The sequence below is a fragment of the Prosopis cineraria genome, unplaced genomic scaffold (assembly GCF_029017545.1).
Source record: "Prosopis cineraria cultivar Desert tree isolate PC_DT_omini unplaced genomic scaffold, ASM2901754v1 PC2, whole genome shotgun sequence".
NCBI classification, from domain to species: Eukaryota; Viridiplantae; Streptophyta; class Magnoliopsida; order Fabales; family Fabaceae; genus Prosopis; species Prosopis cineraria.
In genome coordinates, this window is record NW_026555333.1 from 12,489,179 (window position 1) to 12,513,562 (window position 24,384).

At 35.0% G+C, this 24,384-nt stretch overlaps 3 protein-coding genes across 4 annotated transcripts; 2 read left to right on the plus strand and 1 right to left on the minus strand.

Annotated features, from left to right (window-relative positions):
- Positions 1–8,208: 8,208 nt before the first annotated feature.
- On the minus strand, positions 8,209–13,799 carry LOC129301816 (uncharacterized). The gene is made up of 9 exons (XM_054940418.1): positions 13,480–13,799; positions 12,510–13,355; positions 11,512–11,588; positions 11,222–11,393; positions 10,568–10,656; positions 10,319–10,483; positions 10,138–10,215; positions 9,172–9,275; positions 8,209–8,796 (listed from the first exon to the last, which is right to left on the minus strand). The coding sequence occupies exons 2-9, from the start codon at positions 13,213–13,215 to the stop codon at positions 8,691–8,693; spliced, it is 1,497 nt and encodes a 498-aa protein (XP_054796393.1). The 5' UTR covers positions 13,216–13,355; positions 13,480–13,799; the 3' UTR covers positions 8,209–8,690.
- Positions 13,800–15,602: 1,803 nt separating this feature from the next.
- On the plus strand, positions 15,603–18,403 carry LOC129301950 (60S ribosomal protein L10). Its single transcript, XM_054940580.1, has 4 exons — positions 15,603–15,752; positions 16,659–17,160; positions 17,929–18,010; positions 18,201–18,403. Exons 1-4 carry the CDS (start codon positions 15,743–15,745, stop codon positions 18,267–18,269), a joined length of 663 nt encoding a protein of 220 aa, XP_054796555.1. The 5' UTR covers positions 15,603–15,742; the 3' UTR covers positions 18,270–18,403.
- A 141-nt stretch (positions 18,404–18,544) lies between these two features.
- LOC129301949 (uncharacterized) lies at positions 18,545–24,384 on the plus strand. 2 transcript variants are annotated; one of them, XM_054940578.1, is made up of 4 exons: positions 18,882–19,950; positions 20,924–21,196; positions 23,098–23,363; positions 24,035–24,384. In XM_054940578.1, exons 1-4 carry the CDS (start codon positions 19,297–19,299, stop codon positions 24,216–24,218), a joined length of 1,377 nt encoding a protein of 458 aa, XP_054796553.1. In that variant the 5' UTR covers positions 18,882–19,296; the 3' UTR covers positions 24,219–24,384. The 2 variants fall into 2 exon arrangements, with proteins under 2 accessions (XP_054796554.1, XP_054796553.1); XM_054940579.1 differs by lacking the exon at positions 20,924–21,196 and having other exon boundaries at positions 18,545–19,950.

The window sequence follows — 24,384 nt, forward strand, 5'->3', positions numbered from 1 at the left end:
GGTTTTTAACTTAATTTAAGAACACAAATTTTTTATAAAAAAACACAAAATTTTAACATTTAATTTTATAAGATTATTTATTCAGCTCCAAGAATTTACAACTTATACAGCTCCAAAAATGTACAACTTATTTCTCTGATTTGTAATGATTCATATATTTTACATATTTTTACATCACTTTTCTTAATTTTTTAGCACTTGTTTTGGACTATTTGAATTTACGTGGTTAATAATTATAATTAAGAAGCAAAAAAAATATTTTAAAATTTTTTGAAATTTATTGCTTATTTTTTAAAATTTTATTTTTTTATTTTTTAAGATATATTTTTTATTGATTTTATTATTTCAAATGTAGGTGGCTATATGAAAATGAGAAGAAGCAAGAGGATAAAAAGTTTGAAAATAAAAAAATTCTTCTTCAAGAAAAATTAGAACCCCACCTGCATACCACTTAGCTAAGCAAATTCACAATTAGTTTCCACCGTTTCTTTCAAGGAAGCACGAGGGAGAAGAGGAGAAGTAGCAGAAGTAGGAATAGAGAGGGAGAGGTAGGGAGAGAACTTGACAATCAGTCATTGATGGAAAATAGTAAAAGCAAACAAGTAAGTCGCCAGAGACGGTGAAAGCAAATCAGAAGCAAGAGCCATGAGAGGAGAGCGACGATGCATATCGGGGAAAGCAAAGTAGAAGCAAGAGCAACAAGAGGAGAGCGACGATGCGTATCGGGACGTGTATCCGAGTACGGGACATGTGTTCGCAGTCCGATGCGTATTGGATGCTAGGGACTTTCTCTCTGCTTCAATTGAACAGCTTGTGTCATGCGACCACCGTTTTGAAAAAAAAAAAAAAAAGAAAATTTGAATTTTCACTGTCAGCACATTCACACACACACCCTGATTCTCTCCGCTCATCTTTCATCAATTTGATCCCATCAATTGATTCACCGCTTACTCCGATAAAAAGAAAACATTTCTTCATTTTTTTTCGATCATATCTCCACTTCGTCTTCTATCGCTTCATCTTTTTCATCGTCTCCTCCTCTGTAATTGTTCTTCTTGGGCTCCTTCAATTCTCCAACTGGTTCTGTACTCCTCATCATCCACGCCGATCAAATCACTCCTTGTCCAGTCCGCATCAAATCCTCGAATTCAATTCAGTCATTCTCCTTTATTTTCGAGAAATTGCATTATTCTCCATTTCATCACCATGGCCGAACATTTTAATGATTTTGGAGATGGACTAGAGGAAGTTATGGGGCATGGCTAAGAAGCTTGTGATTCTTGGGAGAAGACAAGAAGCACTTGAGCCAAGCTTTAAAAAGGGTTAAGTCATCTCTATTTTGATTTTAGTTACAATTTTTATTTCTTGATTGAAATTTGCACCTTGTAACTAGTGTAAGCTATGTATTTGGTGAAATGTTTAATTGATATTTTGTAATGATACATTGCGTATTGGGTTTTCTTGCTATGTAGCTCAAACTTCATGTTACATTGTGATTGTTGGTACTATATAAGTTAGTATTGCACGAGTATTGTGTTAATATTACTTTGAGATGTTTAAATTTTGATTTATCTAATTGAAACTCATTTTTTAAGTGAATTTCGTGCTATACATTGGCCATACTTGATTTCATTATACTCATTGTGCATTGATAGTGTTAATTGATTAAATAGAACTACCATTAATCATCTAAGATATTAGAAATTTTTGAAAAGTTTTTCAATCAAGTTTGAGTGATTACTTAGGCTGATTTGACTAATGAATTGAGGTGATTGGAAAATCTAATTTGACTAGGATAAACTTCAACTCTCACTCCTAAGGATCCCATATATATTAATTATAGACCCTAATTTATTCTCACTTCACTCATAAATTTAAAAATTCAAAAACATTATAATAGTTTTATTTTAGTAACTATTAGATAATTTTTATTGCTGTTTATCAAATTTTTAATATCATTCTACTTTGATAAATTTAACCTAGGTTGCCCACTAGTTACACTAGTGAAGCTTAATTTATTTAAGGCACTAACAACAAGTGCTTATCAATTTGCAACATTATTTATTATGACTTGCAACTTTATATCCCAATTTTATTTATGAACATAATTTTAATATTTATTTTTCTCTTGAGATGTTCAATTTCAAGAATTTGTAATCTACTTTATCTAATGTACAATTCTATTTACCTTAGTTTATAACTTGAGCTCCAAGTTTTATTTAAAAATTCATGAATAATTTTTTTTAAATAAAATTAATATTGAGATTTTATGTTCATTAAAAAAATTGAGATATAAAATTACAAATGCTTATAAATGACAAAAATATAACATTATAAATTCAAGGTTTGAAATCTTGCATTTTTAAATAAAATTTGAAACTTGAGAGTAAGCTGCAAACTTTTAAAATTGAATAAGTTATTTCTCTTGAGAAAAATAAATATTAATATTGTGTTCATAAATAAAATTGGAGTAGAAAGTTGTAAATCATAGTAGATGAAGTTATAAATTTAAGAGAGTAAGTTGTAAATTTTTAAAATTGAATAAATAATCTTATAAAATTCAATGTTAAAATTTTGGATCTTTTTTAAATTGTGTTCTTTAATTAAATTATGACATCGAGCCGTGAATCAAAGGGAGAGGGGTTTCTACATTTTTTTCCTTCTACTTCTCTCTACTTCCTCCATCCCCACCATTCAAATTATTTTATTAAATAATTTTTTTAAATAATAAAATTAATGAATGATGGAGATGGGAGAAGTGGAGGAAAGTGGAGGGAAAAAAAAGTGGAGAAACTCTTTTCCTGTGAATTAAAGTAAAAGAAGTTGCAAATTTTAGAAAATAAGTCATAAATTTGTAGGTTTAAAATTTTGTCAAAAAATCAAGGATGAAGGGACTTTCTTTATAATTTGAAATAGAAAAATCACATACAATAATTACCCAAATAAATTATTTACAGACAATAATTAATAATAAGTCATATTTTTATTTTAATAATAATTCATTTTATATTGATTCTTATTTATGAATAATTTTTTTAAATGATCCTTAAATATGATTTTTTTTTTTAAAATTTGTTGGGATTGTTCTGGAATAAAACAATTCATTTGGGGCTTAAGTCATTCTCTTAAAAAAATAACAAACAAACAAACAAACAAACAAACACACAAATGGTTAGACAAGTCCAGCGATCTAGACTTCATGAGGAGCAGGTGAGAAGGACCGATGCTCAGAGTAGACAAATGACAATCCAAGTAGGGCTTCGACCTAGCAGTAGGAGGCGCCTCGGCCTGGCTGTACCATTTTTTTTTTTCTGTTTTAAATTTTATTAGCTGGCTCTTTTTGTTTGTTTTGTTTTTCTAATCTTTTACCAAGATTCGTTGTTTCCTAAATTCCTGTGTTTCAAATGAAGATTAAAAAAATAAATAAATACTAAATAAAAATTAATTTTTATTATATACACTAATTTGTTCGCCATCATATATGCATTTGATATTATTAGTTATTAATTAATTAAAATAAAAATGTCCAAAGATTAATAACTCAACAAAAGATTAAGGAAATTATCAGACTTTCCAAAAGCATGCTATAAGTGGAATAAAGAAGTGTTTGGATTCATAAAGTACAAAAAAAAAAAAAAGATTACTTGCTCGTTTGGATGGAATAACAAGAAAATTAATGTTTTGTGTGCGTGGTAAGGGCCTAGAGATCTTCAACATGAACTTCGGCAAGAAAATGAGAAGTCATGGTGCAAGCAAATCTACTTTGAGCCTAAAAAGCAAGACAAGACTAGAGTATTCATGGCGACAAGAATACCAAATTTTTTCATCAAGTGGCTAATGGTAGAAGAAAACATAATAAAGTGAGTGCCATCTGGAATGAAAATAACAACTAGGCATTTGAAACTATTATGATTAAAACTATGCTTCCTTATTTGAAACTTTGTTTCGTGAATAAGTTGAGGATCGACCAGTGTTAAATTATTTCTAAGACATATCTGGCTATTCCAACTAATATGTTAAGAAACTTTAGGCAAGTTGTGACTGAGAAGGAGATTAAGGTGCATTATTTGATATGAGCGCCTTGAAAGCACTGGGACCATTGCCCTCTTCTTCCAGAGCCAATGGGAGCATGTCAAAAAATAAGTGATTTGCATGGTAAAACATCTTGTTAGTAATCCTATTGATTTGCATTCTATTAATGTTACCTTATTGTTCTTATTCCTAAAAAAGATCACCCAAACACACTTAAAGACTTGCATCTTATAAGTCTTTGTGATGTGATTTACAAGGTGGTGACCAAGATTATTATAAAGAGAATGAAAATTTTCCTCTCATTGATTATTAGTCCTTATCAATGTAGCTTTGTTCCTGGAAGACAAAGTTGTAACAATATCACTGTGGTTCAAGAAGTTATTCATACTATAAGAAATATGAAAAGTAAAAAGAGTTTCATGGCTATTAAATTTGACTTGAAAAAACTGTATGATATAGTCAATTGGCACTTTTTAAGGGATTATCTCTTTGAACTTTAATTACCAAGTCAGATAGTGAATCTTATGTGGAATTGTGTAACCACCTCTTCCACACAACTTATTTGGAATGGGGGATGAGCTGATTCATTCAAACCAACAAGGGGTGTTCTATAAGGTGATCCCATCTCTCCTTACCTTTTTGTGATTTGTATGGAGAAACTTGTCTATTTGATCCAGCAGAAAATGGATGATTGTGAATGGAAGCCAATCAAAGTTTGTAAGGATAACTGTCTTATCTCTCATTGGTTTTTTGTTGATGATATTGTTTTTTTATACAGAAGCTTCTCTTCAATAGTTTCATATGATTAATGATTGCTTAAATCAATTCCGTGAAAGTTCAGGACTTAATGTTAATATAGAAAAGACTAAGGTGTTCTTCTTCTTCAGTGTATCTTACCATATAAGCTTGGAGTTGAGTAATACTCTTGGTTTCTCTTGCACCTTGGACCTTGGCAATTACTTAGGAGTACCAATCCTTCACAAGCAAGTGCATAAGAATACGTACCAAGAAGATGTTGATAAGGTAAAAAAAAAAGATTGACCAATTAGAAGGCTAATTCACTCGTGCTTGCTAGGAGAACCATGTTGATCAATTCTGTCACTTCTAGTATTCCTACTTATACCATGCAAATAGCTAGCATTCCAACTGCAACATGTGATGAACTGGAGAGGGCAAATCAGAACTTCCTTTTGAGTACTACTAATGAAAAGAGGAAAGTGCATCTGGTTGCTTGGGATCAAGTATGTAGACCTAAGACTTATGGAGGACTTGGAATCCGGCATGCATAATAATAAAATCAATCTTTTTAAATGAAGCTTGATTGGGGTATTATAAAACATTGGGATAATTTTTGGCTTCAAGCTATAAGAAGTAAATGTAAATGTGATTTTGATATCCTTCCAACTATTAATAAGAGAAGACCAGGTTCTAATATGTGGTTTGGAATTAAAGCCACTTGGGATTTTGTTTGAATCAGGACTATTATTAATGAAGATAGACGTAATGCTAGTTGGAAGTGGAGTAATAGTGGCCAATTCTCAGCCAAGTCTACCCACGATAATGTGGCTCAACATACAATTGATTATGATAGCACTTGGAAGTGAATCTAGAAGTTTTAAGTCCCAGAATGCTATAAGTCTTTTTTATGGTTATTATATCATAACAAGTTGCTTATTAATGTAGGTTAAATGCAACATGGAATGCTTACGGGTATCCAGTGTGAGATCTGTTGGGATGTTGTGGAGGATCTCATCCACATCTTACAAGAGTGTCTAATCATAAAAAGTTTTTGGATGGAATATATTGCACATAAGGACAGAGTGAAGTTCTTTGGTGTGGATCTGCATGAGTGGATCAAATGGAATGTGCAATCCTAAAGAAAGAAGAGAGGCATTCCTTGAAGCTCTTACCTTTTTATTGTGTGTTGGCTCTTTTGGAGAAGACGGAATGAGAATATTTTTCAAGACAAAACCACTCTAAATGCTATTATCAATGCTCAGAGTCTAGCAATTATAAATACTTTTAAAGGGTATCATAGCTTATCCCTATCCTTATTAGAAGTTGGTACTCACCTACTGATGGATGGAATAAATTGAATGTGGATGGTGTATATGTTGTAATAGAGAATCTTTCTAGATGTGGTGGTTTGATTCGTAATAATAAGGAAGAATTTTAGAGTGGATTAATGTTTAAGATAAGTGATGGAGACCCACTACGTGCCAAGTTATAGGCTTGTTTGTGGGGGCTTAAAGTTACTAGGGATCTCTGGTATAGAAATATTATTCTTGAATCAAATTCCCTAAAAGCTATTGAAGCAATAAATGGAACAATCTCTCTTACTCAACTGGATTCTAGTGTTCTCTCTAAGATACAAGTCCTACTAAATCATGATCCGGAAGTACATGTTCAAAAGATCTCTAGATATGCTAATGAAGCAGTAGATTCACTTATTAAACAACAGATATTTAGAAGTCTAAATTAATTATAACATTTATTAATCAAAGCCCAAATTCTCCTTATCTATAAATAAAACATTAAAATCCTTAAAAGTAAGTCTACTTGTTGAAAGGGGAGGAATTTCAATGTTAATATACTCTTTAACCACTTCTTCCTCACCTACAATAAATATTAACAAAATTGTATCATTATTAAGTATATACACTTACATATATTACAAGACAAAATATTTAGATATCACAAGACAAAAATTACCACATAATGGTGGCACAAAACCATGAGGTGATCGCAGGCAATAGGGTTCATAAAGTTGAGTGAGGAGTGATTAGTGTTCACGATTTATGATTTCAGGCAAGCAAGTTCTTCTTGGCTTCAAACACATGTTCTACAAAAAATAATATAACCAAACTTAAAGAGCCGCCTAAGTTTGAGTTTTTTTTACATGACTTATCAAGGCCAAACTCTCAAACCCGATTATTTAAAAAATTAATTTTTAAAATATGAACTCTTATTTAAATAGGGTCTTTAGGCATGACCTTTATTTTTTACTTTATGTCCTAGCGAAGAAGACCTTATCATGCATAATTAGGTTTCATCCTTTCAATTTTCTTCCTTATTACTTAGTCCTTGCGATATAGCGGGACATTCTTACTATTGTGCAGATTATTTTTCTTTGTTATAAAAAAAATGCTTGAGTTTAACGATCGCGTAAAATAACGCAATCACAACTATGAGCTGTCACTCAATGTTCTTTACTCTTTAGCACTGTATATTGCAATGTTTACCCCAGCATTTTTAGGCCTTTCAAAGATAGATTTTCGGTCTCCATTAAACTAGTTTGATATGTGAGGGAAGAATTATTTTTTACTTCAAAATTAAAATATCAAACAAATCTAAGATAAATTCAATTTTTAAAATAATTTATTTTAATTCTCTTGAATTCAAATTTACATATAGTTTATCATGACAATATAAATCCAACACTTAGATTTCAAATGGAATAGCTCAGTTTTTTTTTAATTTATATAAATCTTGAATTTATGATGTTACTCGGTAAAAGTAAATATTTCCATTCAATTTCAACCCCAACCATCTTTAGTTCATCTTATAATTACACATGAAAGTTAAACATGATATTAAAAAAATTCGAATTTTAGAGCCACTCAATAACCTTGTTCAAATATTTATAAAAATTCTTATTTGTTAATAATTTTTGTCTGATATTTTTTTAAAATTAAATTCAACCGAGGTTATCTAAAACAAATTTGAATGGACTCGATACTATAATAATGTTCTGAATTCGCATTGTTGTTTTTTTTTTAAATCATTAGTATTCGTAATACTAATTATTTAACAAAGAAGTACTAATAATATTTTCGAAAGTCATAAATAAATTAACCATTCTAATATTGTACTTGCATTCTGAAATTATAACTATTAAAATTATAATTCATAATAAATATGAATAACAATTTTAAAAACACCAACAAAAACTCTTTCAGAGCAAGCATTATTTCAAATAGACCATTTTAAAGTGAACATTTCTTACACTAGGAAGTTTTGGGTTTACTGAGAGACAGCATGAAAGATTTTGAACTTTAGTTATATATTAACCCTGTCAAATAAAAATTCTATAATTTTTTTGGGTTTAACTGGATGTGTGTGTGTGGAGAGCTTTTTGGACAACTACCAAAATAAAAGAATTGTACAGCTTATGAGTTGTAAACTATAACTGTTCACCCATCTAAATAATGTCTTGTAATTGCTTGCAGTGGCAGAACAAGTGGAAGAATGACACGATTCACAAATTTGCACAGCATATTGTGAAGGATATTCAATAACACGAAGGATAAAGATGGACCAGATGACTGGCACCTAAAAATACAGAGAAGAAAAGAAGAAAAAAAAGAAAAGAAGGGGCATGAATTTAACAAGCGTCTAACATGATGAACAAAATTTGTGTTCATCAGAATAATTGACATATGAGAAATATAATCAAGTGGATTCCCCATTGTCTCAGCGTCTGGCAGCTAAAGTGAAGCCCAAATCTGAACAGAACACAGGAACGAGTGATGAAGCCATCGATGTTTGATGCTTTACTTGAAGCTCTTCAGGTAAATCAGCCGATCAGAGTACAGTTTCTTCAAGATTTTCAGGAAATGATAGCTCAATGTGATTGCTCCAACTCAAAGAACTTGGCTTTAACATAGCTGGAAAAACAGGCTTGTTGATCCATCACCGAAAGACCGAATATCACCAGCCTTCACCAATGCCCGGCATAGTGGACAAGTTCTTTCTCTGTCAAGCCTGAAACAAGTTTCTCCTTGTTGGTCAAAAGAGAAGTTGTAATAAAAATGATCATGACGAAACCAGAATCACAATTACACATTCAGTATGTATCTCGTATAAGGAAAATGAGTGTCTAAAATGCTTTATATTTGATATATTACTCGTGAGCAAGGGGGGAGAAAACTAATCACATGTGAAAGTTTCTTAGCCAGAGGAATCCATTACTTAACTGCAATAGTCGCAAGCTCATTTCTTGCCTATGCGGATCAATTCTATTATGGAAATTGGCTTTAAAAAGCTATTCCCTATGAGTTTATACTTCGGTGTAACATATATTGAGGAGTCCTATTGAAAATTTCAAGATGAAAAATAAGAGGAAGTTATGAAACTGACCATTCTGACACACACTCCTCACAGAAAATGTGTTTACAGCGCAACAGGATAGGACCACGCATCTTCTCCTGGCATATAGCACAAAGGTCACCCGCGGCATTTACCTGCATTTGAATGTACTTGTTTAGAACCATACATGAAAAAGTTTTGTATTCAATAATTTTATTCAGTCAATATATTCTCTCTTTCCCTCTCAGAAAATGCTAAGAAATTTCTGTCTATGAAACAGTACTTGGGTTTCCCTTCACAATTTCTGTCTATGAAACAGTACATGATCATGTCATGCACAAATACGTTTTGGGACATAGGTTAGCTTAAAATAAAATTTGTAGAAGCAGATAATATTAACTTTATGTAATTTCTTCCCCTGCTTTTCATGAAATTGTGTTTAGACTTTAGAAGAATCATAAGAAGGAGCAGAAGGAACAGTGGCTTCTCATAGAATCAATGATTTCAACAGAAAAGTCCTGGCTTGGTTTATTGAGCCTTTTTATTTGAGTTTGAGGTACTTATATAACCCATCAAATGCAAAAGAACACAATCTAATCAAAGTCACGTACAATCTGGCAGGATAAGTAGGATCCCCAAGAAGTCAAGAACCAATGATTCTATAGATCCAAACAACCTACAACAATTCTGTAAAATCCTAAATGAAGACAAATTCAAATTTGCGGCAAAAGACTTTGCCATGGTTGCATAATCATACAATCCAGAATTTGATTTTAATAACAACTATAATATCCCTCTATAATTGAATGTTCCGAATGAACTAAAGTATAAAAAAGTGAAGCATTTTTTGAAGTTTCACAAACACCAAAAAGTACTTATAAATTTCTTAACACATCACTAAATAGGTTAGTTATTTTATTTAATAGTTTTTTTAGAGACAAACCATCCTGATTCCAAAGTTATTGACTCATCCAGATTCAAACTTAACTAACTACAACAAAAAAATTGGATCTTTACCTGTTCCTTTGTAGCATAAACACCATAAAGAATATCCTTGCCTGACAATGCTTTTAATGCAGAAAAGAAGCATTGGACCTATTTAGCAAATAGAAGATTAAATACAATGGAATAATTCAGCTTCATACAGAAATATCTTCAAATACAGAACTAACCCAAATCTCAATGGATGAAAAAGTACCTTCTCAACAATAGATGTTAACTTGAAAGTTAGGTACAACCCTGTGGTCAGCGATGAAAAGAGACTTCCATATTCCCTGTTTAAGAAAAATCGGTACCAAACAGGTGCTGGCAACAAGGTACGGTACAGCAGCATTGTGTGCTCAACCAGAGTTAATATTTGAGCCTTCAAAAAAGTAGCTAACTTTCAGAACATAGTTGGAGAGGAAAATAAACTTGAACAAAAATAGTCAAGATGCTAGTAATCCACCTGCAGACGGAAGCTGTGACCTCTGTCATTTTTGAAATATATAAGTAGCAAACACTTCAAAGACATTGCCGCTTGCCGCACAAGCATGTCTGAAAGTCATTATACCAGTGAGTTGGCAACCATGAACACCATCAAGAATTATAAAATCAAGACCAACATAATACTAGTAATAATTGGTGGGCATAATATACATATATTTTTTTAAAAAAGGGACAAAAGGCACAGATAAAGCATATTAATATCTGAATAGATTCAAAAAGTTGTTGCAAAAAAAAAAAATATATAGACTGAAGCAAGTGGCTAAATGATATGATGTTTAAGACAACCATAACCAGAAAAGAAAAGGGGGGGAAATGATGCTATCACAGGTAAATGATTAACTTTTGAGATTTTCATGAACTAGAGACATGTCAACATGCGCACAAAGATATAGTCTTGCAACAAATTTATTCATCTTCCACCAATCTCTTACTGCATGGCATACAGGAACTAATGAACCCCCCAAAAATTGTAGAAAGCTCAGTTTCAATCCAAATCATGTACTATGAACATTGATTTCATGCCAACACGTGGGCTTAAAGCAAGAACCAATGTCTTACACAAATTCCATAGAGCAATTGAATAACTTTATGCTATAAGTATAGATACTCATACCGTTAACCAGAACGATGAATATTGCATGCCAGAAATGAGGTGTGGTTTTTGGAGGAAGCAAGAAGAGTGGTGGGCACAAAAGATCATCATCTTGGTACCACCAGTAAACGCCTATCACATGGCTCATGAAGAGAAATGACATACTGATAAGAGCTGAGACTTTCCTATCTCCCTGTAAAAAAAAATGTATTGAGCCTCATTTTTTATTTTCTACATTTTCTGTAAGGGAGCTACAAGGAGTTAATAGGTTAGGAAATGGAAAATGACTTGTAAAAGTCTGACAACAGTACCTTTAGAGCTGTCTGCTTCTTAACCATTTCATTTGACTTGAACATCACGATTGAAATCCAAATTGTGACGATGAAACCTGCAAGTTTATAAATTAATATTACCAACCTATTTTGAAAGCAGTAAAAGTACATAATTAGAGGAAACTGAAGCCATACATGAGAAGCAGCTCATCAAGCACAACTATTAAGATAATTGAAAAGTAACCATATCATATATTTTCCTACTCAGAAGGGAATAATGGGATGCAAAAGAGAAGAAAAGACAACCTTACAAGAAAGTAAGTATGGGAATAGCAAACTGATCTTAGTTAATTAAGTATAATTCTAATCCACTAAGGAATAATGATTAATAAAACACGAAAGACTTGAAAAATATTGCTTGACTAAATCTAGAAATTTCTCTTCTCCTTGCTTTTAGAAAAGCAGCAAAGTCCATATTAAGGTGGGACACCACTAAGATGGAGAAGCAATAAAACATGTAGTGTTGTAGTTTTCTATCTTTTCTGCCTTCCTTTATGAGTAAGATTAATGTTGTAGGCCAAAACAACCTTTTTTAATTTCAAATGCAACTAACCAAGAACAGCAGAAATTTTACAGGGTATTACATGCATTAATCACACAAATTTATAGCTTCCATCCCTTAGAGGCCATGCATCCTCTCCTTGTCAAGCCATTATTCCAACAGCACCAAGAACATCGCACAATAAGTCACAACAAAAAGGTCAAAGCTTCCCACACATCGAGCAGGCAAGTTATTCAAATGCATCATTGTCGAGAAGTCCATGTCCAATCTCCATACTGTATTGGTCAGGATCTCTGTTATCATTGAATCTAGCATATCCTAACCCTCAGTAACTATTTGTATATAACTAGGCAAGGCAAATACTAGTAACAAGTAGGAAAGTAAATATTATTCATAATTTTATTGGAGCGTTTAAGAGATTTACAAGCCAAAAATAGCATCAGAGATACAAAAGGGGATGAATGAGAAATATCACCTTGCAAATGCTGGCGAATGAACACAACCAACAACAACAGCGAGAAAGGAAGAACCTGTTCGAGCCATTTAGCAAGTTGCTGAAAATTATAACTTTCGTGAGACGATAAATCCCGAAGGTTACTTTCGGGGCCATTCCCAGAACCAGTGTCTTCCTGCCCACTAGTACTACCTGCTAGAGACGATGATGAGGACACAAGAGGAGTTCTCTCACCAGCCGTAATTCCATTGCTACCATCAGCATCCTCGTCCAGCACAGGCATTCCACCTTCATTTCCCATCAAATCATCGTCTACAGACTGATTTTGAGACGACGAAGAAACCCAACCCAACCCTGCATCGTGATTCTGTTCAACTGCTCCACCAATTCGTATCGCAACTTCCCCTGAACACCTATCGCTGCGGCCACTACAAACGGTTGCAGCACTAGAATCCAACGAAGAGGTTTGACGGTCAGGTCGTAATTCAGAAGCAGCAACTTCGTTGTTGTCAATCACAGACTCATAATAGCCAATTGAAGAGCTCGAGCGGAGACGGCCAGAGTATTCCAGTAAAACGGACAATGGAGAAGGCAACCGCACTCCATACCACGTTCCACTTACAGAACTGGCAGTGCTGTTTCCATCAGTCGTATTTACAACCCCGGCAGATGACGATGACGAAGAAACGGCGTGCCGGTCTATATCATCAAGCCCTGATGTTCCCATCTTTTAGACGCAAAATTAAAAGCCTAATGTTCACTTTACTTGGTGATTGATCTTTCTTATTCTTTGCACTGTACTAAACTGTGGTGTTTTTCTCCCGGATGTAACACGAACCAAATATCTTTTTTTAAAAAAAAAAACCTCTGAAAGGGCAATAGAATTTATAGTGAGAGGCAGAGAGAAAAAGAAAAAGCAGAAACTACTTGTATCTATAAACAAAAAGGAAACCAATAACATGGAAGCAATAAATGAATGGGGACACATTACCTAGAGATTAAGCCAAAAACAATGAAAGAATAAAAATCAGCCGCGACGGTCTGAAACTGTGAAACCGAGTTAAATTTCGAAAGTGGCGGAAGACGAAGGAGCAGAGTCAAAGCGAGGGAGCTGATACCATGCCGATCCTTTTCTTGTCTTTAATAAGCTTCGAGGTTCGAGCCGTGTGTGAGCGCGTGAGAGAGAGAGGGGGAAGAGAAGAAGCGTGGAAAAAATCAAGGTCCCGTGGCGAGGTGGAAGACTAGGAAATGGAAACGCGTTCAAACAGACATTTTCAGAGGTTCTTTTCTTGGGTTTCGCCATTCCAGCCGATGAAAAGGGTCTTCTCGCCTTCTTTATACTTTCCACTTTCTTCCCTTTTTCGCAAAATTTTTGGGAGCCATTTTTGTTGCCTTGGCTGTCACGGTTATATTATTCCAACATCCCCAACAACTTAACAATTCATTTTCATTATTATCTGTTATTTTATTTTGTAATCATCCTGCAATAAAATCAGACTAAGCACCGATTAGGCTGACTTAATTAACTTACTGAGTCATACATATTTTTTAGAATAACTAATATAATCATAATAATAATTCGCGATGTCTTACCTGGAAAAAATCATTTGACTGATATTTTATTTGAATATGAATTTCATTAATAAATTGCATTCCAAGAAAGAAAATCTTTTTTCCGTAACACTGGTATCGACTGCGACATGCGTTTTACTTTTAAATGTCATCGTCATCTAAACTCCGGATGATTTTTGTGACTTCGTACTTGTGATTCTTTAGAGGAATTTTTTATTTCTCAATATAAAAATATAAAATATTTGATAAAATATTAATTATATTTTTTAATATTCATTTTATTTAAATTGATTAATTATAAAAAATATAATGCAATTTTAAAATTTTTTCATTTAAAATAACTTTAACAATCACTTATTGTTTTGGTGGGATAGTTAAAAATTCTTTATAATAAAAAATTTAAAAAGTATACCTCATTAGCTTATTAGAACAGCCATAAATAAAGGGATCATTTGTTTCAATTTTTTAATAAAATCTGGTAAATAAAAGGATCATTTGTTTCAATTTTTTTAATAAAAATCTGGGGGTGCTGTAATATTTACATATTTTTGCCTGGATTATCATTCTATATAAATTGACATATTTGTTTAAGATTTAAAATAATTATTTTATGTTTGTATCTTTATTTCTTTTTTATAATATATTTTTATATTTCATATTTTTTTAAAAAGTTTCAATCTATTTTTTATAAGGACATGTTCTTTTATCTACTTAGATTTGTTCAGAAGCTACCCAAAAATAAATATTACACTACAAAGAAATAGATTTTTTTTTTACCGTGGAAATAACAAAGAAACAATTAAACAAAATTGGAAAGCTACGATAACTCGTATACGTATTTGATTTATTAAAAGTTAAAAGATGTGTGTGTGTGTATGGATATGTATTTTGTGAAAAGAAAGATATATAATGCATTATGAAGAAATTTTCTTCCTTTCTTATCCCAATCAATAAATCTCTCAGAACAACATTTTTTTTTATTTATATAAGATTTGAATCAATAATCTATAATTTTTCTTAAGTGGAACAATTGAGGGACAAAATTTGAACAAATCATGGTTAGATTGGTTAAGGACTTTCATTTTTTTAAAATTTTAATATCAATGAAACCCTACAATGTTGCATACTTCAGTTAAAAAATAACAATAACAGCCTCATATAGTGGGAGTTTGGATTAATTTAATAGAAGGTGGTAATATCTTCAAATTTTCTATAATACCAGACAATTAAAAAAAAATCGCATATGAGGTCATACTTCAGTTTAAAAATTCATAAAAAAGTAAATTTACATAAATGTAAAGATGTTCACTGTGAAAAGAATTTATCCGAGCCAGTCGAGTCGAGCCCGAGCCTTGATCCATCGGGGTTCAATAAATCCCGTGGTGGCCCACTGTTTGAGTCGACCTACCCATAAATTAAGGAATTCATAACTCATGTTGTTTTTTTGGGTCAAAACATAACTCATATTGGGGAGCCCATCTTTAATGACCAGCATGGACAAAGCCCAAGAACACTCATTATTTTGAGTTTGGACCTAAGAAAGCCCATCCTAATTAGATCCACAACCCATTCATTCTCTTAACCAGGAAGCCCTACGCAGCTGCCTCTATATATATTAAGCATTTTAGGGTTTTTTCGTTCCTACATCTGGCGAACGCTAATCGCCTGTCGAGAGAGTCGCCATGGGGAGGAGTAAGCTTCAATCTATCTCTGAAGTCGATATTTATTAATCGTCTTATCTTGGCCTCATCTCTCCTTGTAATCTGTTTGTTGCTGTTTTCGCTGTGATAGTTCAAATTTATATGTAGTCATATGTGGCTTCATCTGCGCTATATTTGCTTTCGTGATGTTTATTTCTTAAATATTCCTGCTATTCGATCTGCGCACATTACAATTTGGTATGTTACACAGATTGGTATCTTTTCTGGGTTCGTCTTGCGTATTTATTAAACGAAGCTGCTTATGGAGTTTTCTGTTTGAAGTTTGATAATTTTGTTGTTAAGTGTCATCAGAAATTAATAGGGTCATTGATTTTGCACAGACCTAGTTATGCTCTTGACATGTTAGAATCTCAGTGGTCTCAATTGGTTTCTTTGAAATATGAGCTTGTGTATTTCTGTTCGGCTGAGTGCCAGCGAAGGAATTATTTCGAATACCGCGTGACTTTCTGACTCTGTATCGACATGGATCTACCAAAATTTCAATTGCCTTCATGGTCCCCAACATTTTAAATTCTTTTTAGGTGCGTTAGAATTCTTACATGATAGTCATACAAGTGCTGGCTATCACTACTGATAACTTTCCGAATCAATTCATAATGAGTTTCTTTATTTTTTCATGATTGTGCTCCTATCTCCCATTACCATGGGGTATCTATAAATTTCTGTGCAAGCTCAAATTTCTGAGCTGGTGTGACTAGGTTTTTCAGTTGGATGATGCTTCAGTAGCATTGCAATTCAGTTCCCTGCATTTCCCATGGTTGTCATTGTTTATTTATGATGGCTCATGGTCTAATTTTATGATTATTCAATGCGTTGTTATTTTTTGGCAAGATTTTAAAGGAAACTAATTGTCTGATTGTATCCCTAAATGATGCAGGACCAGCAAGGTGCTACAGGCAAATAAAAAACAAACCTTACCCAAAATCACGCTACTGCCGTGGTGTCCCTGATCCTAAGATCAGAATTTATGATGTTGGGATGAAAAAGAAAGGTGTTGATGAGTTTCCTTTCTGCGTCCATCTTGTTAGCTGGGAGAAAGAAAATGTTTCGAGTGAGGCACTGGAAGCTGCTCGGATTGCATGCAACAAATATATGGCTAAATTTGCTGGAAAAGATGCATTCCACTTGAGGGTTAGAGTACATCCATTCCATGTTCTTAGGATTAACAAAATGCTTTCATGTGCTGGAGCTGATAGGCTCCAAACAGGGATGAGAGGTGCATTTGGAAAGCCCCAAGGAACATGTGCTAGAGTGGCCATTGGTCAGGTTCTTCTTTCTGTGCGTTGCAAGGACAGCAACAGCCATCATGCTCAGGAAGCCCTCCGTCGTGCCAAGTTTAAGTTCCCTGGTCGCCAAAAGATCATTGTTAGCAGAAAATGGTATGCTTATCTCATTGCGTTCTCTTGTGGAGGCATTTCAACATGAATTTGTTGGATGTTAAATTATCACAACAGTCTTGTTTGTGTTTTGCATTCCTAATTTGTTTGGAATTTTGAATATATTTGTTTATTTTTTTAAATATATTTGAATTTGAATAAATAATTGTCTTTCTCAGATGAAATTCTGATAGTGTTTTTAAAGATTCTTTTCCAAAATGTTTTGATCTGAGATACAAATATCGAAGAATGCGTTGTACTGGAATCTTGAGCTCCTGAATGTGCTCATCAATGTCAGTTAGAACCAGAGTAGTCTGTCTGATATAGAAGAGCGCCTGTACTGGAATCCATAGCTCCTGAATGGCCTAATCAATATGAGTTAGATTGACAGTAGTATCTCTGCTGTGCCTAATCAATATTAGTTAGATTTTCAGTAGTTTTGTTTCAAGATTTTGTCTGCCTTTAGTAACGATGGAAAAAAAAAGAATAATGCCCTGTACATAATCCATGAATTGTTGGAATAATTCGTTAGGTATTTTGGTTGTTGAAAGGATAACTTATTTAGAATATTTTGATTTGAGAAACAAATGAAGAGTAACACCTTGTATATGTGCCTGTGAATCTATGGATTTTTCTGTGTAGTTGTCGAGTTAGATTTGTTAGCCGAAAATTGGATGGGTTTGATTTCGGTGTCACATTTACTATCTGGATGACTGGCATGTTTGGTTTAACAGAATGATCAATTCATCGATCTTCTAACTTTTTTTTCAGGGGCTTCACCAAGTTTAGCCGTACTGACTACGTGAAGTTTAAGTCAGAGAACAGGATCATGCCAGATGGCGTAAATGCTAAGGTAGTGTGAATTTTGTTCTTTTACTGTAGCTGAAACTTTGGGGAATGATCTTTTCCTCCATTCTGAGGAATGGAAGGATTCATATAGTACAAAACTTTGAACACTGGCCTGTGTTTCATTCCATGTTTTATGTCCCCTGTTTTCGGCTTATTGGAGGTTGGAGCTTACCTTTTCCTTCTGGATTTTCCAGCTTCTTGGATGTCATGGACCTTTGGCTAACCGGCAGCCCGGAAGAGCCTTCCCGCCCACCACTGCTTAGGCCGTCGTTTTCATACTTGGACCAGCATAATTATTAAAGACTGAATTTGAGTGTTATTTGTTTTTGGTACTGCTAAGAGTTAACTTCCGTTTGTGCGAACTTTTTAAGTGGAATGAATTTTGTTTTATTTGTTAGGACCATCGTTTTGTTTCTTGTCAATGAATTGAATTAAAGCAAAATTGAATATTCAGTTACTTATTCAACAAATAACTCGTATCTGGCTATTTTGACCCCAAAAAAAAAAATTAGTATCGGGCTATTGAAATCCACACTCCACACCAGATCTCGAGTTTATTCAAATATATGATGTTGGTCAAGTTGAATGGGTTGACATTGCGGGTGGAGATTGGAAATGTTAGTTAAGTTATGAGAAAATCTGATTATTTTCGGCTCGTTTTATAATTTATCCAAGGGTCTAATCTTGTCGGCCCGAAACTAGACCGAAGTTTCTGATATAGGACCTTAATAACGGGCAAGATAGTTAATGATCGGCTTTAACTTAGTCCCTTTGCAAGTGACGATGGGTTTGCCTTTATCCTGGTGGTTGTGACCTTGTTTTGCGTCTGGTCATGTCACAAACAATAATTATTGCTTGCATTCTGAGCAGAGGATGAGGTAACCAGTAATCACCATGAAAAGAACTTTGTGGTTTCTCCCGAATCACGCTTTTGGCGAATCTGTCCGGTTATAGCCTTGTGCATGTTTAGCGACTGAGAAATAAAAATACCCTTGTTTCGTTAAGTTAAAAATGAAATACACCATCATTTGATTAACCCAGCGAGGCACGAGAGTTGAAATTGATAATCTGGTTTTCACTGTATGGCAGCTGAATGAAATTTGAAAAATGCAACATAATAAAATGACTAGATTTCATGACACAAACGATCTTCAAAAATGGGAATTCGAAGTTGAACCTTAAGGAGAAGTACCTGTCTTGGAAGGGAAGGACCGAAAGGCCGACTTGAATTTTAATACCCAGCATTTCTCACCCGTCCTGGTGGTGGTTGGCGGCCGAATTTCATTCCCGATGTCGAAAGCAATCCATGGTCTCCTTCGGCGACGTGACGGGATCAATCACCATCTTCATCGGTTGAGTTCCCCATCTCCAGTATGCAGGCCAGCTCCACGGGTTCCATCACATGCCTACAGTTTGTTCCTTGGTACACAATCGAAGTTCTTCTCCTCTCACTCATTTGCTGCGAAGCCCGCCTCCTCAATTGGGACATTGTCCCGATTTTTCTATTCATCGGAGCAAAATCCCCTTTCTTCTGTGATTCGCGCTTCGCGGAACTACTACGCTTCTGCTAGCCGTAATCCTCAGACATTCTCTTCCAGGAGGCCGGTAATTCCTATACAGGGCGACAGCTATGCTGGGTTTCGCTCCTTTTCCTTCAAATCTTCAGATTTGGGTAAAGTCAATGGAAGTTTCGCGAAAAAGGTTATCGCTAAACCGGTGACTGCAGTGCGTTCTGCTTTCTCCCGATACAGTGAGGCTTTTGGTTTGCAAATTGAGGCATTCTTTAAGAGGAATTACCTGTTTCTACTTGGGGCTGCCGGTGTTATGGTTTGTGCGCTGCTCTGGAGGGTCATGTTTGGGATTGCAAACGCCTTCATTGGGCTTTCGGAAGGCATGGCTAAGTATGGGTTTCTTGCCCTTTCATCTGCTATCGTAGCTTTTGCTGTAAGTTCTTTTAATTGTCCTATGTACTGTATTTTGTTGGGTTTGTATCGCCTGAACATTCCTTGCTTTTCTGACGTGATCTGTTCCATTACTAAACGTTTAATATAAAAAAAAATATACCTGTTAGTTAGGTTTGTCTCGACTTAGATTAGCATTCCTCCTGCATTAAGAAGCAGATTAATGTTGTATGGAATACCAAGAGCTATGACTGTTTTATGTTGCGAGATGTCTACAAGCTTTTCCTGAACATGTTAGACCTGTAAGTATAATATGTTCCCACATACAAACTGGACTGCATCTTCAGAGTGTTAGTCAGTTAGCAGAGGGATAACGTAAGCAATATGAAATGCAGCATCTATAGCCACCATTAAGCCAATGATCGGTTCTTACTTCTCAAATTGTCACTCAAAAGAATTGTTTCCTGCTAACCTTTGCTCAATTGATTGGTGGCGGAAATGCTATGTTCGATTGTTTTCTGCTTGCATTATGTCTATACATGATATTTCAATATTTGTTTTCCAGGCTTTTCAACTCTGAGACAATAAAGTCTAGGCTACGCTTCACCTATTTGTTAGAGGTGCATGTTCATAACGAATATTTAAAATCATGGGATGCTTGCTAGTTACTGTTATGAAGTTCAGCGCGAGCATGCCTGTGATGCCAAATTGTTGATCTCATAATTTCTGCATCAAACTGCTAGTTATCTTCCTATGCACCCCTTTTGGACTGTTGATCAATAGCATATTCCTTATAGTCACTATCCAATTGGTTGTGGCTATTCCCAATTGTAAACTTTTGTGCATAGTGATGGTACAGTGGTACACTCCTAAATGTTCTTCCTCAGAAAAATTTCAGAGCTTTGTGTTTACCACTATGTGGGTTGCTGCTGATGGGACTCGTTTCTACTTGCTAATAAATCATGCATTAGTTTATGGATCATTATCTAATATCTTTAGCACTTTGCGTTTTCAAGGGCTTGTACATTCGCTCAAGATTCACAATCAACCCAGATAAAGTATATAGAATGGCCATGACAAGACTTAACACTTCTGCTGGGATTCTTGAAGTAATGGGTCCCCCCCTTTCAGGAACTGATCTAAGAGCCTATGTGATGTCAGGAGGTGGGCTTACAATAAAGAAGTTCAAGCCAAGTATTAGGAGCAAGCGGTGTTTTCTCATTTTTCCCATAAGAGGTTCTGAGAGAAAGGGTCTAGTCAATGTTGAAGTCAAGAAAAAGAATGGCCGGGTATGATTTAAAGTGTCCTATTGTATCCTGAAATTGCTGCATTGAGTCTGGCTAATACGGATGTGTGTCGTATCTCCCATACTGTTTACACACTGTCTTTCAACATCAAATTCTGCAATTTGGTCATCATAACTGGGGCATATTTTGCATCTCCATGTTCTTGAGGCTTGATGTTTGTTAACCACATGCTTGTTTTCTTGAAGAAGTAATATCTGGTATCCAATGTGACATGCTAACTAAGCATTATGTCCTCTTAAAGCATATACAATGTTCCCAGTACGTGGCTGATTGACGAGTGTGTGCTACTTGGTGTGTGGAAGGGTTATGTACAAATGCAAATGCTTGGAATAGATGGGTTGAAAGTAACTACAGGCTATGACTTGAATTAGCGTGAAGCAAGAAATAGATTTTTGTCCCTGAATAGATGCACAAGCATGCTTTAAGCATGAATTTGCAGTCACGTCCAGAAAGAATTAAGGGCCAAAAAAATAGAGACCTTAAGATCTTGAAGTCACTGAGAAAAGATAAGCCACATCTTTGGCGTGTTCATGATTTACACCAATCTTGGGGGCACAAATTATTTCAATGCTCCATCTTATTTATAGGCATATATCAGTATATATCTTAGAGATGATAGAGCAGTAGACTAATTTGAAGGAAAGATTTTGAATGAGTGAAGCATGACTAGATTCTTTCTTTCTTTTCTTTTTCTCTTTTTGGGAAGAGGTGTCAGAGGTGATAGAGCAAGAGGCTTCTGCCACCTAAATTGAAATTAAGCACAGAACAACTAGGAAATTCGATTGATGCAATACTGGATAATACTCGTTCATTCAAGAGCAGAAAACATGTATTTATGAGACAAAGCAGTCATACACTCAATACAAAATGCGAAAATGAGGAAAGGAAAACCAATTCTAGCATTCAAGGACAGCTCTCACCCACAGAATCCTTCACCAAAGTCTTCACACCAACTGACCTACCTGCAAGCAAAGCCCCCTCAAAATAACCTACTGTCTCATTCTCACTCTTCCAGCTTCCCGTAGGCCCATACTTCAGCAGAAGTAAAAAAACTAGTTATCGCCTTGGGTTTTCCTTTTTACCCCTCCTTCCTCCCTGGTCTTCCTCTTGCTCTTCCAGAATACGTTTTCAACCTATTACGTGGGCCTTAGTGTTCAGGGCCAATCTCCTGCTTATCCTCCTCCCCCTTGTTATGTTACCCACTATATATTTTAATGGTATTGGCCTAGAAAACTCTTCAGGGCTCTCATAAAGAAGTGTTTGCCAAAGGCCTTTGGGCCTTCATTTATGCTCAAGATCCCCCTGCAGGTTCTATGACTAGAACGGAGTTTTGTTTGTCCTCAGCAACAACCCCTAGATGCTTCCTAACAGTTGACTTTGATATTACCCATGATTTCCATACAAAGTTTGAATGGAAGTGTACCGCACCTCTACTTATTCTTATATTGCTTAGCCTGAAAATACTTACTGGACGTGAAGAGATTTATTAGCAGCTCTGTTTATATAGAACAGAGCTGCCAACTGAATGTACATTGTTGAGATGGACTTCTGCACGCCCCCTCATTCACTGGTTGAGCTGTTTGCTGTTTGTAAAACCCTATAGTTTCAGCTTGGTGAACTCTCCTGTGATGCAAAAGGCCAAAAAGTCAGCTTGAGTGCTCTCGGTAGTCAGTACTCTGCTATTATTTATAGTATTGTTGCTCCTCTTCTATCCAAAAATATGAAGATGTTAGAAACTAATTTGTTTTGTGCCTGCACCTTATTTTTAGTAATTTCTTTTGAGCAAAAACCTGTTCTTTAGATTAGTTGAGGAAAGTTTTCAAGGACTAAAGGAGATGAAAGTGCAAAACTTATGTAGCCTTTGCTGTAATCTATCTACGCAGTATGATATGAAGCTGTTGGCTGTCGATGTTCCCATGGCTTCAGGCCCAGACCAGCGGTTGTTTTTGATTGGGGATGAAGAAGAATACAGAGTTGGCGGGGGACTAATATCCGTGTTAAGAGATCCTGTAGTGAAAGCAATGGCAGCAACCAAAGAATTTGATGATCTTGACCTGATTGAAGAAGAGGAAGATGCTGAAAGAGAACGTCAGGAGGCTGAAAGAAAGCACCGTGAAGAAATTGAAAAGCTGGAAAGCAGTGGCACTCAGTAATAGTTCTATGTCTAATTTCTGGTTTTAAATTTAATCTATTGATCGGTTATCTAAATTTGTTTGAAGGATGCTGAGGCTTCAGTTGTTTGACTGAGTTGCATGGTTGTGGTTTAGAAATTAGAACCCATTTTGTTTCAGCTTGAGTTTCAAGCTAGGTTACTTCACGACATCTTGTACCGCAAATTGCCGATTTTATCCGAACCAAGGTTGAGAAACTAAAGCATAAACGGGTTGCCGTGCATAATAAAGGTTTTGATATTTGCCTCAAGTCTTTTAACCTTTATGAATGGTCGTTACTGTTTTAGAGTTTAATGTGTTTCCTCACAGCGTTGGCCTATATTTATCCAAATAGAGATGTCCAGTTTTGTATTTGGTAGAAAAGTGTCTATTATCTCTGTTATGTCAGCATGATAATTGCTGACGAGTTATGACAGCCCGACTTGCTCATTGAAGTTCCATGAGTGAGGGAGGATCTCGAGGTTGGATTGTGACAAGAACAACCTTCTTGCTTAATTGATAAGTCATCACACGATTGACCCCATCATCGTCTATGCACTATCAGAAATGTGCCAACTTTTTCATGTCACTTGTGCTCAACATGTGTTTTTCCTACTTGTCTGCTGGGCTATTACCCCATTAAGAGTCAAGGTCTTTCTGTTCCTCTCAGGTTCATTAGCGACCAGTTTGAAGAAGACAAACCAACCAAGCATCAAGAGAATGAGCCAATGCCCAACGGACGGTTTGAGATTTTGGCAAGTAGGGCCGGTTCCGAGCGCCTCCTTCCTTCGGAAATCCAGGTTAAGTTTGACCAAAAACACAAAATCCAAAATGAAGGTCTATCTTTTTGCTGAGTTAGTTAGATTGGTGCTGATTTGCCTGCCCACCATGTTATATCATGGCTCACTTGAATCCATGTGCGAAACATTATGATGGTTTTCGATGTTGAATATGAAGTCAAAACAAACAATGATGTCGGTCACTTTTCTCCTTTGAATCTCAAATTTTACTTTCACCAAA